This window comes from Vicugna pacos, chromosome 10, assembly GCF_048564905.1.
Source record: "Vicugna pacos chromosome 10, VicPac4, whole genome shotgun sequence".
Classification (NCBI taxonomy): Eukaryota; Metazoa; Chordata; class Mammalia; order Artiodactyla; family Camelidae; genus Vicugna; species Vicugna pacos.
Window position 1 is genome coordinate 29098637 of NC_132996.1, and position 19692 is coordinate 29118328.

At 45.6% G+C, this 19692-nt stretch overlaps 2 protein-coding genes across 4 annotated transcripts; one reads left to right on the forward strand and one right to left on the reverse strand.

Annotated features, from left to right (window-relative positions):
• The first annotated feature begins 3143 nt into the window (after nucleotides 1-3143).
• Nucleotides 3144-4770, forward strand: LOC102541805 (olfactory receptor 52I2-like). Its single transcript, XM_015238512.3, is given in 2 exon segments — nucleotides 3144-3955; nucleotides 3958-4770. Coding segments are annotated over 2 exon segments (972 nt in total). The 5' UTR covers nucleotides 3144-3534; the 3' UTR covers nucleotides 4509-4770.
• Nucleotides 4771-8646: 3876 nt separating this feature from the next.
• On the reverse strand, nucleotides 8647-17563 carry TRIM68 (tripartite motif containing 68). Of its 3 annotated transcripts, none has more exons than XM_015238510.3 (7): nucleotides 17399-17563; nucleotides 14035-14517; nucleotides 12355-12450; nucleotides 11303-11563; nucleotides 10841-10863; nucleotides 10163-10263; nucleotides 8647-10008 (listed from the first exon to the last, which is right to left on the reverse strand). In XM_015238510.3, exons 2-7 carry the CDS (start codon nucleotides 14458-14460, stop codon nucleotides 9458-9460), a joined length of 1458 nt encoding a protein of 485 aa, XP_015093996.2. In that variant the 5' UTR covers nucleotides 14461-14517; nucleotides 17399-17563; the 3' UTR covers nucleotides 8647-9457. The 3 variants fall into 3 exon arrangements, with proteins under 3 accessions (XP_015093996.2, XP_006203469.2, XP_072825446.1); XM_006203407.4 differs by having other exon boundaries at nucleotides 17281-17464; XM_072969345.1 differs by lacking the exon at nucleotides 17399-17563 and having other exon boundaries at nucleotides 12384-12450; nucleotides 14035-14100.
• Between the last annotated feature and the right edge of the window lie 2129 nt (nucleotides 17564-19692).

The following is a 19692-nucleotide window of genomic DNA, read 5'->3' on the forward strand; positions in this document are numbered from 1 at the left end:
CCTTCTTCTGTTTGGAGAACATTTTGTCTTGTCAGATCTTTGTGCTAAGGTTCATGAGCTCCCCTCAGTTTGAAAACTTTCCTTAGTCTCCCTAATGCTCTATTCCCTTCTCTATTCAAAAAGGACTTTATAACACCATGCTAGGCAAAGTATCTAACCAATGAAGCTGAACACGAGTCCCCAGACAGAATGGAGGAAGAGGAAAGTGAAGTGGACTTTGAGAGATTAAGTATGCTATCAGTGCAGAGTCCGTCAACTGAGAAAAATGTATTATGATTGCTAAAATTGGAATCCTGGCTCTCTGGCTTACTAGCTTTGTGACTTTCTATGCACCTCAATTTAATCTATAAAAATGTAGCTGTAATAATGGCAGCTTAGTTCAGAGGGTTGTAAGAATTGAAAGGTCATCTCTGAAAAGTGTTCAGCAGGGTGCTTGGCACCTATCAGGCTTCCAAAAATCTAATTTTCGGCCTTTTGTTTTCTTTTCAGAATGTACTCTGTATTCTCTTATGTATCCTCTGAGGACATGAAGAAACAAAGACTCATCATCCACTAAGCATCTCCCTCTTCCTGTAATCCGGAAAGCTCCCTGGGGTCAGAGCACAGAGAAAAATCAGTCTCTGGGGGAGTTACACTGTTTGGCTGCTGGACAGAGGCCAAGGGAAGCCGGGGTGTCCAGGGAAAAAGCAAGATGATAGTCTAAAGGGGGAAGAGGGCTCCCAATGGGAGGTCTTTGAAGTGACCATGACTCCATGTTGTCTTTGATCTAGTGTCGCTCTCCTCGCTCCTCCTGAAGGGTCCTGTATAAATCCTTTTGCATGAAAGAAATGTGGACTACCAGAGGAAGCCAAATAGAGAAGACTCCAGGGATGTGGGTAACTGACCTGGGGGCTGGGTGCTGGGCTGATGCAGTCACCCTAGAAAGGAGGATAAAAACCCTCAACTCCTCCAAAGGGCTGGCCAGGTCTGGTGGGTTACTGCTGATACCAAAATTACCTTCTGGAAATGATGGGGCAATTGGGGAGAGAAAAGGAACAGGGAACACATGACTACTTTGGTTCAAAGCTGAGAGAGGAGGGGCTAAGTCTAATCTTGGGATGATGGAGAGACAGTTTCCAGGGATCAGGGGAAGTTGAGAGAGTAGAAACTGAGCAGCAGGGCTGATTAGGATCATGTGGTTTTGGTTGTAGAGAGGAGGCATTGGGTTATCATAAACACAAAGTCTCCATTCAAATGAACTGTGCATCAATGCTTCTACCTTTAAGACAATTTTAATTTGAATTGTGTATTTCTCATCCTTTAAATAGGAATAAAGGATCCTTACATATCCTATGGTTTATTTATTGAAGTGACTTGTCTAAGCTTTTCTTTAGTGATCGGCTCTCCAGGTCTACATGTGAATGTCTCCACAGGGTTGAAGGCAGAGGCAGGTTCTGGGCTGGAAATGTCTTAGGAGAGCTTGGCCAGATCTTTGTGAAGAACAGTGCACCTCAACAACCAAGAGCCAACTGTGTCTGTATCTTGACCTGGGTAGCGGCCACGTGGGTGTGTTCATGTGCTCACTTTATAAAATTTTATCAACTATACACCTGAGATTTGTGCATTTTACAGTATGTATGTTATACTTCAATCAAAAGTTAACCCAAAGATGAGCATGGAGCAGGCAGTACCGTTAAATATTTTAGGTAGGTCAGGTAAAATAAAGAATGAAAACACTGCATTGGCAGTATGTTATTGATGGAGAGCACTGTTGATCTTAGCAAGAAAATTTTCAGCAGCAGTAGACTTAAGATTAAAAAAAAAAGACCAACCTAACTAAATGTCCTGTTGTTTGAAAGGACTAATAAGATACATAAACCTTTAGCACTGCTAATCAAGAAAAGGAATGAGGGAAAAGCCTCGAGGGAATGAAACGTATGACTAGCTTCAAGTTGCCAAGGCTAGATAGAGGACGGGCAGGCAGCAGCTGAGACTGCTCTCAGAAGAAACGTGGATTTGTGCAGGGCAGTGACGTGGGAGGGAGATCCTGGATCAGAGGTGAGGGGGTAGGGGAGGCATTCTGGGTCCTCAGGCTCTTCTTTGGCTTTGTAAGGAATAATGCTCAACCTGAAGTTTGCTGCATCCAGGAAACACACAGCAGTCTTCAGGATATCCTGAATGAAATAATTCCAGTCTTTACTACCATTCTACTTCAAAAAGCTTTCCCTTATCCTCTCTTGATCTGTCACTGATGTTTCACCCAGCGGAACAGCAAGCCTCTGACCATGAAACAGAGCTCATTACTTTATTCAGTCTGTTCCATTATAAGGCATTTCTTATGTTTAGGGATTTTTTTGTTGTTGTTGGTTTGTCTGTTTCAGTAAAGATCATAGTTTGCAATCATCCCAGAAATCTGGCATTTTAGAAGAATTCTGAGGACTCTCATCAAGGCTGCTGTTGGTACCTGGGTGTGGAATCAGTCAATGAGTGGTTGGCTCTCCAGGGGTAAATGGAAGAGGCAAATGCATGCCACCTGGTTAGAATTGAGAACCAGGTAAATGCTTGTCTAGTGCTTGGTTAACAAAGAAAATGCTACTGCAGCTGATGGGATTCTGAGGCTAGTACTCTGTCAATCTGATCTACCCAATATTTCAGGGAGAAGCCAAAAATCAAAAAGGGTGAAGTAAAGACAGTGTTCAAGGATATGAAAAGTTCTTAGCCTGAAAGTCCCTTCCTAAGGGGAAAGACAGGAGGTGATATTTAAGGGCAGGTTAGTCTTGAGCCTTGGCAAATAAGCCCTCTTCATTTAAAACTGCCTGGACACCTAGGAAATAGTTCCTGGGCTTTATATGACTATTGTAAAGTGAGCTAGTCATACAATTGGTGTGGTGACTCACTAGCCTAGGGCCTTGAGAGATACAGCATTAGGGCAGTGAGAGTTTGAGGAAGGAGATGCAAAGTGTGACACATTCAATCTCAGGAAGTTCACTGTTTCATTCAACAATTATTAAATATTGTTTGGAATTGAACAAAGATAAAAGGAAAACTCTTTCCTCTGATTTCACATTCATTCATTCAACTGTTTGCTATAATGAATACATATGCCTTCTTTCCATGGACCTGTGCACCACAGCTATAAGGCTGGTATAAGGTATAAGGCCATGAACAAGACACACAAGTGAGCACAATAAAGTCACAGGTAGAGTACTAGGATTGTCAAGTTAGGTCCCTCGGAGATCAGCATGGACAAGAGTCCATAAAAGCTCTGAAGGTACCTAATTCAGTTACAGCATGGGATGGGGGATGAGGTAGAGACTTCCCAAAGGAGGCAGCTCACGAGACAATCTCTGAAGAACGAACAGAAATTAGTAATGCAAAGAATACTGAGGATGGGAGGAGAGGCAGGATACCTTTGCCAGATGTCAGCTTTCAACTCTGGGCCCACTGAGTTGAGACTATCATCAGACTTCCTAACACCATAGCTGGAAATAAGTCTTACAGGATTGCATCCTTAACATCATTTTATACATTAACAGGAAAGCAGTCTCATCTGTGATGCTGGGGCCACCCTACAACCATACAATGGAAACCTCTGGCACCTTTTTCTTGGTGGGCATCCCAGGTTTGCAGTCTTCACATCTATGGCTGGCTATCTCACTGAGTGTCATGTATACCATAACCTTGTTAGGAAACACCCTCATAGCGACCGTAATCTGGGTGGATTCCACTCTACAGGAGCCCATGTACTGCTTCCTGTGTGTTCTGGCTGCCGTGGATATTGTTATGGCCTCCTCTGTAGTGCCCAAGATGGTGAGCATCTTCTCCTCAGGAGACAGCTCCATCACTTTTAATGCTTGTTTCACTCAGATGTATTTTGTCCATGCAGCCACAGCTGCGGAGTCGGGGCTGCTGTTAGCCATGGCTTTTGACCGCTATGTAGCCATCTGTAAGCCCCTACGCTACAAGAGAATTCTCACACTCAAGTGATGCTGGTAATGAGTGTGACCATCACCATCAGAGCTATCATATTCATGACTCCACTGAGCTGGATGGTGAGTCATCTACCTTTCTGTGGCTCCAGTGTGGTTCTCCATTCCTACTGTGAGCATATAGCTGTGGCCAAGCTGGCATGTGCTGATCCAATGCCCAGTAGTCTCTACAGCCTGACTGGGTCCTCTATTATTGTGGGTTCTGATGTGTTCTTTATTACTGCCTCCTATAATCTGATTCTCCAAGCTGTATTTGGTCTCTCCTCAAAGAATGCACAGTTGAAAGCATTAAGCACATGTGGCTCCCATGTGGCAGTTATGGCTCTGTACTACCTACCTGGGATGGCATCCATCTATGTTGCCTGGCTAGGGAAGGACATAGTGCCTTTGCACACCCAAGTGCTGTTAGCTGACTTGTACGTGATCATCCCACCCACCTTAAACCCCATCATCTATGGCCTGAGAACAGAACAGATACGAAAGCAAACAAGGAGCTTGCTGATGCACTGCCTCTTTGACCACTTCAGCCGGGGTTCGTGAATACAAAGCATGTTCAAACCTTAAGCATTTCAGCGAACTTCAAAGATACCTTACAGATCTGTGGACCTATTGGTTTACCTGGTGCCACAGAAGTTCTAAGATGAAGCCATAAGGGGTCTCTTTGCCTAACTTTTCAATTTCTAACAAGGATGTGAATGAAATGATTAATTTTCTGACACCACCTTCGATGATTTCAGTTAACTAGTATCTGAAGTTTGGGCAGAGAGAGTATAGATTTGGGGTTGTTCTTTCCTTAGATTCTGACCTACATTTCCAACTTAGTATCCTACCAGTCCTTCTGCAGAAGCAACCAACTCTTTGGTTCCCCCACATCTGATTTTTCTTACAACTGTTCATCTCCTTATGTGATTATATGGAAGTAACTATTAATCTATGACCCTGCCTTCTGGCCCACTGATGAATCCACTCAACTTGGGTCATGTGCTCATACCTGGACCAGAGTCCTCCAGTCAAAGTGGATTCCAGTTTATCTGAGGAGATATGAACTTGGGATCACGATGGTGGCCATTTTCCCACACATCAACTTGGAAAGAGAAATCTGTTCTACAACAAGAGAGGCAGATTAGCAAAATGGGATGAAGAAAATGAATCTCTGGTTCGCCCGTTCCAATTCATCTTGAACACCTAGGTACATCCATTCTGTTCTATAAGAAACATCTCTACATCCTTTAATAGACCCACTATTGCTAAGCTGGCTGGAGTCAGTATACTAATAACCAGCTTTTTGTTTCTAAGCAACAGAAGCAAAGGCAGTGTGAGTTTGGTTTTGAACATCTTTCTCTTTGCTTCTTAGTCCTGCTTGTGCAATTTTACTACAAGATACAAAACAGATCAAATATAACACAGGTATTTCTTCTTTTGGACATCTCTAAGGAAGTATGCCCTGGGATGAAAAGGTTAAGAGAGAACAATAACAATCCTGAAGCTGAAATATCACTGCTCTTCTCCAAGTCATCAGTTATTTCATTGGTTTCTGTTTTTATTTTCCCCTTTCAGAAAGTCTTACACGGACTATTCAGTATACATTAAAAGAAAAAGATTTCATAGGTAAGACATAACATATATTTGACTCTGATACATTTGAAAATCTTAATAAAAGATAATCTACTAAATGTTGATAGCAAGCTACTGTTTCTAAGTCTTAATATCTCCTTTCTACTGATGGGGAAAACATGCTAATTTGTAGAAGGTATTAAAGATTAAATACAATAATGAATAAAAGTATATAATGCAACATCTGATTTACTGTATATACTTTAAAAATATACCCAGTAAATTCCTAATTCCATAATTTTAAGAGGGTAGTCCCAGGCACCACCGAAACTATAGTCCTGTGTATGTCAGTATTCATGTAGTAACTGTTCCAAAGAGAGCTGCTGCTCAACGACTTAGCATCTATACTTTTTGCTAATCTTGATATTATTTACCTACCTTGAATGTATTCTACTTCTGAATATCAGAAGTAGGAATCAGCCTCTAACAATCAGATAATGATGCAATGAGTTCCTAGAGTAGTAAAAAGAAATTCTCCACCTCTTACAACCCCACAACACAAAACCAAATCAAGATCATGAGATGGTTAAGTCTATTTGATAAGATTTCCATTTTGACAAGTCACACTATTCTTTTTCCACAAGCAACTCAACGAATTGGCTGTGTTCATTAAGTCAAAGAATATTAGACACCTTAAAGAATCTGATGGAAAGTGACAAAGGGATAGTCCAGCCTGCACCCAAAAGAGATTTCTTCCCAGCATTCCCATCAGGAGGCCACCCTGCCAGCTGTTTCATTCACAATGGTATTCACTGAAACTAGCTGGGACCCACCCGTTGATACTCACATATCGAACTACATACTTCCCAAAGTGGACTGGTTCCCTTTCATGGCTATCCCAAAAAGAAAACCCTGGACTTGTCCCGACACATTCAGATACGACCCCTGCCCTATCACATGAAGCACTGTATGCTCATTTGACTAGAGCCTGGGACCCACAGGAGATGCTCACATTACAACCAATTCTGCTTGAAAATAAGGAAGACTGGATTTCCTTGGGGAGCAGTGAACCCAAGAATTTGCCCTCTGTCTCCACCTTCTGCAGAACTCAAGCATTTTACCCTTTGAAGGGCCTTTCCCCTCAAGGCTCAGGCATTGCACCCCTCGGTTTGTCCACCAGTAAAACAAGGACAGGCAAAGCTCATCCTTCCCTTGTAGTGAATGATCACACCCAGCTGGAGCTACAACCCTAGGCACTCCAGAGAATTCTATCCTCCACCTGCCTCCAGGGCATTCTCCCTTCCACTCGATTACCGGCCTCTTCCCTTTCCAGACCACTTTTGTAATTATCTATCAAATCAGTTTTTGAATAGGATTAAAATTAAGTAGCATCCAGTTTTTCATGCCCCTATGAAGCAACAGGATCTGATTTTTGTTTTGATTCTAGGCATATGGATGAAAGTTCCTTCACTTAACTTTTCACACACACACACACACACACACACACACACACACACACACACCATGCTAGACTGGGGCTACAACGGTGAACCAGACAAATGAGGCCCTTGCTTTCACGGAGTCCTTAGAAGGGAATTCTAAGCAACCCCTCAGAGAAAGGGATTTTTCATACACTTAAGACCTTAAGCTCTTCTTGCCTGGTCTTAAAGATCAGGCATTATGATAACATATAATGTGTTTAACCTTTTAATTCTTCTAACAAGTAATCATAGCACCCAAATCAGCTTATAAATGTAAAAACAAAATAAAACAAACAAACAAGAAAGCAACCCAAAGAGCATATTACAAATGAAGCCATTCCATTCCTTAATTCATTCTAGGTTAGAATGAATTTATCACCTAATAATCCTTTTTCTAGGAATCTTCCAAGATTTGTCCTAATAAATAACCGAAGTACAAGAACAACACTGATTCGGCCCCTAGCCCCTCTGGTAAGTGTCCATGGATACAACTGGAAGCATGCCCTAATTTCTCAAGTCTATACACACTTCCCCAGGGAGTTCCCACCATACAAAGACATACGGTCCCTCTAATGTAGGTCAGCTCAACCCTTTGCCAAGACCAGGTCTGTGACTTACCAGTTCATTCCTCTTCTACCGCTAATGCTCAAAGAGCAACTTGGAAGCCTGGTGGGCAGGAGTTTATTTCTCCATTTTGGCCTGTTTTCACCTCCTTCATTTGTGAACAACCAACACAATTAAGGTAGAAAGACAACTTTTGCTATTCTTTATTACAGGAATTATTTCCCTTCTGCCTGTATCTAACCTAGTATCTACTTTGCCGCCCAATCCTAACTCACCAGTCACTACCTTCAAGCTGAAACTACATCGGGGAATCACGGTGACAATATGTGAAGTGTACATTGTAACCCCGCACAATAGGCAAAACCAGTACTTCTCATATGCTTGCCTTGCAGTTTGTTTCCAACGCAATCATTCCCACATCATGCTCTTAAGACTTGCAATGAATTATTTCTACCACACACAACAGTCACTCTAAAGGGTGCAGATATAGTCTTAATTCCTTTTCCTTATACTATATGGCTTTTTGTGCTGGGTCCTATTCTTTCTCCCTACTCTTCCCTGCTGCTTTCCTCCTTCTGTCACAGATTTAGAGAAGAGAAAGGTAGAATATTATGTAGTTACCAGAACCAGGAGGATTCCCTTGGTGACATACAAAGACCCAAACGTTAGCCCAAAGAGCTCGTGGGTGAGCCTTTCTTTCCGTGTGTTTGTTTTACACTTTTCTTGTTATCATTTTCATTGTCACAGTCGCTGCTCAAAGACAAAACACATATAATAGATGCACAATACATCACTGTGGCCTGGAGTTTGCCAGGGCATGGGCATCTCTGTCTCAAAGGCTCCAGACTGCCAGGAGAGGCCCTAAGAAACTAAGGCAGTGCTGCAAAGATGCTAGAACAAGGCAAGATGGGAAGGTCACCTAGGCAAAAATCCCTGGCCTGCCTTCCCCGTCCCTGAGCAAGGAACAAAAGCACGGCATGGACCTGAGATCTTCACCACGATCCCATGAGGTAGGCGAGTATACAGTTACTATACCCATTCTCCCATTGAGGACACTTTAAATATTTCAAACGCAGGAGTGATCCAGACCTGAATGTAATGAATAATACGCAGACATGTGACCTGAGAAGAGAGTTTGTCAATTTTGCTTCATTTGAATGTGTATAATCCTTACACTCTTCTTCCCACGGCTTTGTGAGACGTATCAGGCTGCACTAAGGCTATTCAGTTTCTCCATCCATGAAGTGAAAATGGAAACAAGGCTCACAGGTTTTCTGGTCCTGACATTTAGAGAAAAGGGCATGACCAGGTCAGGTCTCCTTAGAGTCTGAGGGTGACTTGCCCAGCCGCTGCTCAGAGAGGGGATGGCCACTGGGGTGGTCTGGGCAATGGGTGACGCTGTTCTCTAGCTGGGAGGACAGAAAGCTGGGGTCAGATGTGGGGGCTCAGAGGCAGTGGACCTCACTGAGGCATCCTCCTGCTGGTACCCGCATAGCAGCCAGCTCTGGATACGGACATTATGTGTTTGGCTCGTTGGTAAACCCTATCCAACAGGTTTCCTGAAGACTGGATCCACTTCATCGTCCTCATGACTGAATTATGGCATTGACGGGGATGGGGAGGAGGGGCAGGAGCGGCATAAAGAACCGCCCTGATCCTCACCATAAGCACCTCAGGGGTGCGATGCTGTTTTGCTGAGTCTTGGCTTTTTCACACAAGTGGTTTGGTGGGAGACTTTGCCCCAGGAGCAGCAGACCACTGGGTCAGGCAGAGGAATCCCTGGATTCCAGACTCGGCTCAGTTCAAGAGGACTCTTGTCAGGGGCAGGGCCCTCCAAGCCCCCTGTGGGCCAGGCACAATTCCAAGGCCCCTGGCTAGGATAGGGGGCTCTTAGTCCTCCCCGTCCAGGGAGCAGATGGCCAGAGGAGCGGTGTTGTTGGCTCCGATGCTATAGCAAGGACTGAAATAGGGCAGGAGGCGCCCAGGGAAGGGATAGTGGGGGAAGGTGAAAATGTGAGAGCCGTTGTCAGTCACATTGTAGAAGGAGATGTCGTGGGCCTCATAGTCCAGGAAGACTCCCACCCGGCGGGGGGGGACGGGCAGGGACAGGAGCGGGTACTCATCGGTGCCTGCCCGGTACTCAGTGCCCTTCCTCAGCCTAATCACCCAGAAGCCATAGTGGGGGGACAGATAGACCACTTCCTTCCGGTCTACATTTTCTTTACACACGCCCAGGCCCCATTCGGACCTGTCTCCCACCTCCACCTCCCAGTAGTGTCGGCCCGAGGAGATGCACTGACTGCCCAGGACGATATTGTAGCGGTAAAACCTCTCAGGATTGTCGGGCAGTTTCTGCTTGGTGTCTCCGTAGCGCACGCATTTTCGGTCCTCAGACACGATGAGGCGAGAATAGGCAGTGTCTGGATCCAGGCGCACGTCCGCTAAGGAAAAGGACTGTGGTTGGTCCCCTGACCCAGAACCAGGGGGCCTGGGTGAGGTCTCTGCTGGGCAGGGCACTCAGAGGTATGGAACCATTTCGGTCCTTCAGGAGGGGTCCCCCCACTGCTCATCACAGTCCCGCCCAGCACTCTTTACCTGCATATGTCTTCAGGATCTCTCTTAGCCCCAGCACGCGGCAGTCCGTCTTCAGCTCCAGTGAGACCGGCTCTGGTCGCTGCAGGCTCCAAGACTTGCTCCTGATAGAGAGGGGGAGGCCTTGGGGCCATAAGTCCTGGCTCTGCACATGGGCCTTCCCTTAGCACAGGGAAGAGGGTTTTGGCCAGGGCCACAGTCAGTGAGGTGCCCTCCCCAGCAACACCAGGCAAAGCAGAGACATGAGGATTATTTGACTGAGCCGGATGATTTGTGACACAGAGAACATTCACATCCCTAGGCCGCGGGGAGGATGGGATGTGAATTTGACTCTGGGAGAGGAAGAGGTGTGCCACGGAGGAGAACACCTGATACACAGACTTAGAAGCTACATCCGCAGTCTTTTCCCTTCTTGGGCCATCTACTTGAAGCCATACATTTTATAACTTTACCTGAAATTCTTATTGGTAATGCCTGAAATGAATCTGGCCAAGTACACAGAAGAAAAGAGAAAGATGTTCAAAGCTTCCTTAGCCAATACAATGGAAGAGGGAGAAGATTGTGGACCAGCACTCACTTTTCTATAGGTACTTAGTCTATGTTCCTTCCCCACTTCTGGCTCTGGCCAGGCCCCACTATCCCTTAGAGGGCTGTCTAGGGGCTCCAAAGATGGGAACATACCTGGTTAAGACTTCCTGAATACCCTAGAAAGAGAAAAAGAAATGCAGCACATGAGTATGCTTGTTCCTCAGAGGGAGACACAGAGCTCTGGGAGGGGGATTCTCTAAGGGAAAGGCAGGCAGAGCCAGGCTGGAGAGAAGGCATGCAGAGGTAGAGGGGGAGAAGCCTAGAGAGGGGTGCAGGGCAGGCTGAGCTCCAGCTGGACTGGCCGACTTCAGGCTCCATCTCACTCTCTGGCCAGAGGGGAGGGACTGGTATGATGCCAGACCTGCCTAAACACTGCCCCATCCACGAGGCCACAACTGCAATGGGCCAGGCCACGCACCCAACCAGGGGTAGCAGAACAGCCGGCATTACAGTGGGTGTGGGGGTATGTCTGGCGGGCAAAGTGCTGATCCTCTCTCTAGAGTCCCGGGCCATCTTCAGCTCTGGCTCAGTGTTCCTGGGAAAACCTCTCCTCACCTGCAGCATCCAGCGGACAGGCCTCTGGGACCTCTCCTCCAGCTCCGTGATCATTTTCCACAGGACCCGGCTCTGCCGGATGAGCGCATTGTGATTCGACTCCAGTTTCTGCATGGTCTCCCCTTCCTCCTGCTCTAGGCTGGCCAGAGCCGCAGCCGCCTCCACCTCCAGCCGCCGTCCTGGTGGCTGTTTTTTCTTTAGTAGCCGCTGATATTTCTCAAACTCCCACATGATACTCTGCTTTCGGGTTTCCACCTGTACCTACAGAACCAAGATCAGAAATTGGCACAGATACTGTTCGTGCAAGGGCCCCCCAGGAGCGAGGACAGTGGCACGTGCACATACACACACTCTGAATGTTGTGCTGCCCACCGTGGGCCAGGTACTGCACAGGCAAACACAAAAGATATTATTTCCCTACCTTCCTGCTCCCACAGCTCCAGTACAGGCTTCTGGGTCCCTACTACTAGCTCTTACTGACCGCAGCAGGGCCCAGGATATTAGCTTGGTACTTACTCTATGCTCTAGACTATCTTCCATTTTCAAACAATATATTCTATTTTCAGAACACTGACAAGAAGCGTTACACTTTAAGCTTGTAAAACAGTTTAACAACTAGACTGTTAGATGCTTTTGCTTCTTCCTAGTATTATATCAGCTCAACATGTTTTAGACTAGCTTAGTGTTACCTTCGATTGGTCAAAAGTTCTGACAGTTTGATAGTTATGGGCCTTGAGTTTATCTCCCGGGCGACTTTCCCAATACTTTAGTAACACCACTGTGAGCTAGAGCATTCACGAGGTGTGCACTTCTCCTTTCTCATGCATGAGGACGTAAGCCCAGAGTTGTCCCCACGTCACGGTCAAGAAGCTGAACTAAGTGGCTCCAAGGCCTGCGAAAGGCAGCACACCTGGTAGAGAAAGCTGGCGCGAGGACCCCAGGCTCTCTGACCTCAGGCCCCACACTGCCTCTCAGAGGTGAGGAAGCTATCCTGGGCCACCTCCAGGACAACACAGGAGAACAGAGACTCCTTCTCCCAGGTGGCAACCTGCCTTCCAGTTGGCAGTCCGCTTCCTCTCACCGACTTCCAGCTTCCAGGCCTCTTCTTGCTCCTTCCTCAGATGTTCCAGAGCCTCATGGAGTTTCCACTGAAAGAGATAAAAACCTCATGAGGCCACCTGGATGGAGAGCCAGGCTTCCAAGCATTGGTAGGTGATGGGAAAACAAGAATCCCTCAGGCAATGAGCCAGGATGAACAATGGAAGAAAAGGGAATGTCACAGAGGGAGCGGATTCCTGTCCAGATAACATCCAAGGTCTCTTCATCTGAGAATCAGTTCAACTCCCACAGCCTCTGACTGACTGTAAAGTAGAAGAAAAGCTGTTTCCAACCCTCCCAGAAAACTACCTTGGACTTTCTATCCATGCCTCTTTTTATCCTTATCTGCCTTGTTATCCTATGACCTCCTAAAACCTTGTTATTCAAAGCGTGATCCACGTGGGTCAGCAGCATCAGCATCACCTGGGGGCTTGTTAGAAAAGCAGACTCTCGGGCTTCACCCCAGACCTCCTGAATCAGAATCTGAATTTTGGCAAGAACCTCAGGTGGCTCATATGCACATTAAAGGTGAGAAGCATCATCCTAGATACTAACGCAGAAGATTACTACTGGAAAGCACAAAGTATTCTCATAACAATAACCATTTTATCAAAGATTCATCAAGAAAACTGACCTATCCAAAGTCACTCAGCTAGTAAATGGCCGGGCTGTGACTTAACCCAGCTCTTTAACTCTTAGGCCTATGCTGTACTGCCTCCATATTCTAATACTCCCAAAATAAAATGAGTAAGTAAATAATTTTAGAATTTCAGAAATTCTTCTCACATAGGAAAACAGCTAATTTTCTCCTAATCTCAACTTCAAGAGAGAAAATTAAGACCAGTACTGGATCAATGGATCACAGAATTATTGGGATAATGATTCAGATAGACACTCAGGATGGACACTGGAGGAAAGAATAAGTTAGAAGTTGCTGAGGGTACCTCGAAAAAAGGAGCAGCAGGTGTCAGAGATGGCTCCTCACCACCTCTTCCAATAAATAAAAGCTAGGGAGAGGAGAAAGAACACCTGCCAAAGAGCAGGAAGACCCGGGTCCCAGCCTTTGATCTTCCTTTGACTAACTTAACCTAAAGTCAGAAGGGACCCTACAACGTTAGATTGGACACTATCACTCAATCCTAAACGACTCAGCCATGGTTCCTTCTAGCTCTAAAATCAATAATTGTGATCTCACATTCCTAAGCCCTACTTTTGTCTATAAAGTGAGTTTAAAATGACTCACCTGTTGAGTGATTAGCTGTGGCACTGCTAGGAGTCTGCAGGTTCTGACATGCACCACTTTGATGACCTCATCCAGGGCACCCAGAACGCCAGCTAAACCAAACTGCTCTCCCACAAATTCTCAGTACAGAAAGCAAGTTTGGGTTAGGCATTAAGGCATGCTGGGACTGGGGATGAGGTGTGGAAATGGGAGGGAAGGAAGTCAAAGGAGGTCATTCATGCAAGGAGAGGTGTGGCTCACTGTTATCAGGCAGGCCCCCAGAGCTGGGGATGTGAGAAGCCAAGGGAATTAGTTCTCATTTTGTCTCTGGGGCTCCAGTCAAATTCTTGATCTAGACATAGCCAAGTGAGGGGCAGGGGAGAGTCCAGCGGGGCTGGCCTCCATTTCCCACCTTGTAATCCCAGGCGACATCTTCCATGGGCACAACACTGTGGGCCTCATGCTCAGGGGACCGGCTGCAGGCCTCGCACAGGATCAGGCCATCTTCTTTGCAGAACATCTTCAGGTGCTCCCCATGGGGTTCACACACGTCGCCCTTCAGCCCCATCCCTGGATGCAGCCCTAGCCGACGGACTTTTTCTACAACATTGGCCAGCTGCCAATTAGGCCGCAGGTTCCTTGGGTGGACGGGAGCCCGGCAGAGGGGACACGAGTAACCCCAGTTCTGGGATTCTCCTGGGACCTCCCAGAGCCCAGAGAGACAGCCGTGGCAGAAGCTGTGGCCACAGTCAATGCTCACGGGCTCCTTCAGGAAGGTCATGCAGATGGGACAGGCCACTTCTTCCACAACGGCTTCCACCAGTGCTGCGGGATCCATGGCTCCCCACCACACTCTCCTCAGAATGTGAATAAAACCAGGTGGAGGCAGTGAACGCTGAGAAGAGGAGAAAAGGGAGCTATTCAAGGAATACTTAGTGACTGAAAAAAAATAACTTCCTCATTTGGACCCTTTATTGACCTTGTTTAATAATAAGCACTGGCCTTCCCAACTGAAGTTCTGACTGGGTCATCTTACTCACACCACAGAAGGGACATCTTGGGATGTCTGAGTGTTGGGATGCTGCGAGTTCTCAATTTTCATTCACCTCTGACTCTCCTCTGGGTTTGTTCACCAGATCATTCTTACTCTACCTCCACATGCTCGCCAAACCAGCACTGGTCTGTTTAAGAGAACTTACCCATGTGCTATTTCAGTATCCAAAATAAGGCCAGAAATAGCCCCAGCCTCACTCTCTAGGATGTTTCTATGTCTATTTACATACTTCAAGGTGCAGAAAAGGTAATATGCTGGAAGCCCACTGCCTCTATGTTCAATTTGCTTTCTTGTGTTGCACATTTCAGTGTAAGGTATAAGGGAACCAGCAATACCTTCTCCACCCCCGTAAACCTCTGCAGTGATACTCACTAAGATGCCAAGACACTCTCCTCAGTGATATGTTAGTAGTAGACACGAACAAACATCACTTGGAAGATAAAACAAAGGTCATCTGATGTTAATTAAACCCATATTTATGATTCACTACCGCAAGAAGCTTGAGATTTCTGCCAGGGCCACAAGCGTGGACACAGAACTTGAATGATCAATGGCAGGCTCTTGGCACAGTTTTTATGTGTTCACCTTGTAAGTCTGTTACCAGTCAGTAAAGGGAAAAGCCAAGATGGTCTTAATCACTGTTGTATCCTCAGCACCTAAATGGTTGCTGTCATGCAGTTATTGCTGCATACATATTTGCTGAATGAATAAATCAGCTAGACAGAGAAAATAGTTTCTAAATCCAAAATGTTTTTATAACGTGTTAGGGAATTGACAGCATATTATGCATTAATAATAATACCAAGCACTCCTTGAGTAGACTATAAGTCAGGCACTGCTCTGAGCATTTTACATGGACTGACTCAATTTATTTTACAGAAACCATGATTCTATTGTTCTCATTTTACAGGTGCTTGGTCCTGGGCTCCACAATTCTATCTCGGGCAAAGTACTTCACCTCTTTAGCTTTCTTTTTCTTTTTAAATTTTATTTTCTATTGAAGTGTACAGTTGACTTACAATGTTATTTTCAGGTGTACAGCAAAGCGATCCAGTTATACATATACATAATACGTATTTTTTCAGATTCTTTTCCATTATAGCCTATTACAAGAAATTGAATATAGTTCCCTGTGTTATATAGTAGGTCCTTGTTTATCTATTTTATAATAGCAGTATGTATCAGTCAGTCCCAAACACCCAATTTATCCCTCCTCAATACTTTCCACTTTGGTAATCAGTCTCCCCATCCTACATGTTCGTGAGTTCATTTCTTAACCTCCCTAGCTTTAAGGTATAATAACAATTCAAGAGGGGAGGGAAATCATTGTGGCTTAGGGTAATCCAGTAAGGCTGCCTGAAGGAAGTGGGACGGTTCAGTAGATTTTGCAGGACTCTCCGTTATAGGCCATTAGCAGGCCCTGCCTCCTCACTGGCCTCCCTGCCTCCTGTTTTTTTCCTCCTTCCACTGTCACTACCAAACTGTACGATCCAGTACCCTAAAACCTTGTTTTGCTAAATCACTAACCTACTGAAGAGCCTATCCTGCTTCCCTGGCACGCAGTCCAGTAGGAAGGTCTCTCTTCACCCTGAAACAGCCCAGTCAAGCAAACAGAGACACTTCCACTCTTCCCTGCAGCCCCCATGTCCACTCATTCCACCCCACGTGGATTCCTGCTGTTCTCCCAGTTTGAAATGACTTCTCCACCTTCCTGCTCTTAAAGTCATTTGACATGTATATGTTTACTGCCCTACTTTTCAGAGTACAAGTTTCATGAGTGGCATTGTCTACTTTGTTCACTACCATATCTAAGGGCAAAAACAGTGCCTCAAATATTTTTGAAGACATGAGAGTTAAACGGAAATGTTGAAGTCCAGCTGACAGGTTGGATGTGGAAAAAATAGCAATACCCCTGTCTAATACGGAGCTACCAACTGAAGCTGACACAATAGAAGCTGGTATCTATGGTGTAAAGCTATAAAGATCAACAAAAGAATGAAAACTGTTATTGAAAATGGAAAGATGGTGGCAGTAGGGAAGCGGGGTAAAGAAATACAAAAATGTTGAGTCAAGAAATGCTATGGAAGAGTTTGGGGTTTCCTTGGGCATGAGCCACCCGTCCCTGCAATAAACCTTTCTCTCCTCCCTCCTCAAAAAATAAAACTTGCGATGGAAGCATATTATTTAGATTTAGTAGGGCCATAAAAAGTTCTAAACATGAGAAAATGAAAAGCGGTAGCCCCTGCAAAAAAGGATTTAGGGTCGGGTAGCAATTGCCTTATTTTTATCATACACAAATTACTTTGGCAAAACTTTAAATATTAAACGTTTAATCGCTCCTGCCCTGCATTTGGCAGAGTGGAGAGCCTTCTAGGAAAGACAGTTGCGGAGTAAAGGACAGAGCCTGGAAGAGACGCCAGAGGAGTGGCCTGAGTGGGAAGAGGGAAGGTGGTGACCTCCGGCGTTCGGGAGCTGAGGGGGTGGTAACCTCCGGTCACATGACGCCCGGCAGGGCCTGAGGGCAGCGCGCGGGTGAGGGCTGAGTAATAAGCTTGGCCGCCAGCAGGACTTCTGAATTCCGAAGAGGCACAACTGTATACCCACCTCCCTCCTCAGCCGGCACTAGCGCCCCGCAGCGGAAACTGAAAATGGAGACGCCCGGTTCCCACGGCCGAGTGTCCGCAGCGTCCGAAGCGGCGGGCCCAGCCAACGCGGCACTTACCGCCGGCCAGGAGACGAAGACCCCAGCCGCCGGCCGCTCCTCCACCTCATCCGCAGGCTCCGAGGCCCCGCCCACAGGGCCAGAACCAATGAGCGGCCCGCCCTGCCGGCGGCGTCTTTGTGGGAGCAGCCAATCACAGACAGGGACCGGGAAGTCCCTAGCCAATCGGAGCGGGGGACCGGGCTCCGCGCGCCTCTAGGCTGGGCGGCTCGTTTTCTCTGTTCGGTTTTTCTGGACCCTTACCGCACTCAGAGTTCTTTAAACTGTAAAAGGGCACAGGAGTCAGTTGAGGACGGGTCGAAGGATTGAGGCTCCTGGGTGAGGCCGCTCAGGCCCTGCATTAGCAGAGGCCCAGCTGGCTCTAGGCCCGGGGAACTCCTTGCTTCTCACACTTCCGCTCTGGATGACTAGTGGCTCTTGTGGGCGAACCTTTCCCTTCCGGGTGGTAAAGCCGGACGTAATGCTGCTCATTTGACAGTTTTCCACATTAAACTCAGAAGCGTGTGAGATCAGCCATGTCTGGTTCTGTGACCCAAATTAGCGAAGGGCTGGGGACTCAAATTCAGTGGACTCTGCAGTTACCTGCAAGATGAGCGACCTCTCCTGGTTCCAGGCTGCAGATAGTGGTTTCTCATTAAAAAACCCCGAGTTTTCCTGGCTAGCTCCTATCCTTCAAAGCTTCAGCAGGCAACTTCTCATCACTATTGCTACAACCCCCTTTAGAGTTAGAAGCAGATACTGGGAACTGACGAAGCAGAAGTGGAATTCCTGGTCAGAAACTGCTATAGAAACTGAAAAGCAAAACAACCCCCCCCGCCAAACCCCCCCCAAAACAAGGGGTACTCATCCCTCGCCCAAATGCACAGAGACATGTACACACACACAAACTGCAAAAGGCAGTGATTTGGGTTTTTCTTTGTAGTGCCTGCACCATGTCCTTTTTCTGGTACTTAGGTGTTTACTAAACACTGAATAAGCAAATAAAGGCACATCCTGCCTGTATGGAAAACAACCAGGAAGTCCTCCAACTGAAGCCCAGTTCCGAATGATTTCTCTGTGGGGACTGATATTTTTTGGATCCTCATGCCAATGTCAGGGCCCAGGCCATGGCTAAAATTCTGAAGGGTGAGGTCCAGAAAATTTCTGAAACAGATGGGGCCAGGAGCAAAGAAAAAAGGAAAGAGGTAGGTGAGGGCTGAGCTGTACCCTGTGCCTCACCTGGATCTGGAGAAATGGCTGCCCTAAAGAAATAGTAAACGGATTAATTGAAACAAGCCTCTTTAACATTTACTGAGCATTAGCTTTTTGCATTTTGTGCTGGGTGCTGGGATTACAACTATGGGCCACAGAGCTCTGCTCCTAAGGAACTCAAAATCAAGTTGGTTATACAGTTGGCCCTTGAACATTGTGGGGTTAGGGACACCAACCTCTGCACAGTCAAAACTCTCCGTATAACTTTTGACTCCTCCAAAACCTTAATTATTAGTAACCTACAGTTGACCCCAAGCTTTAACAGTAACATAAACAGTCTATTAACACATATTTTGTATGTTTTAGACACTGTATTCTTATAGTAGAGAAAAGAAAATGTTATTAAGACAGTTATAAGGAATAGAAAATATATTTACAGTACTGTACTGTATTTATCAATATTATAAGTTATGTATTCTATTTACAAGATGTATCATCTGCCTGTCAGTACCTACATCAATATTGCCTTATATGACATGAAACACTGTAGGTGTTATATGTATTATTAGCCTTAGATGTAAAAAATAGATAATATGAAAAGAAATTCATATTTACTTATAGGTATACAATTTATACATTGATAATGATCAGCAATATGATTACTCTATGGTCACAGTGTAATTGATATGATTGCTTCACCATAACCTAGCCTATACATTAATGAATGAATCATTATAAAATTTTATGGCATATAGAATTACAGTCATATTAATAATACAGTATTGGAGACATTGTTACATTTTTAAAAGAACCACTTACCTGTGATCATAGGCTGTTACGCAGTTTTTTCAATTATGAGAGAAAGAGAGACATACTGTATGGTAATGTAGTTCTTTGGAAGCAAAGATAAAATAGTAAGAAAACTAACACATTTTTAATTTTATATTAAATATAAATCACTTTATGCCTATGTAAGGATAGGCTAGTATCTACATATAATTTATGCATTCATGATGTACTTAACTTTTTCTTATTTTTTTCAATATTTTCACTCTCTTGGGGTGTTTTGTTTGCTGTGAGAGGCAGACAGGTGTGTCCAGGTG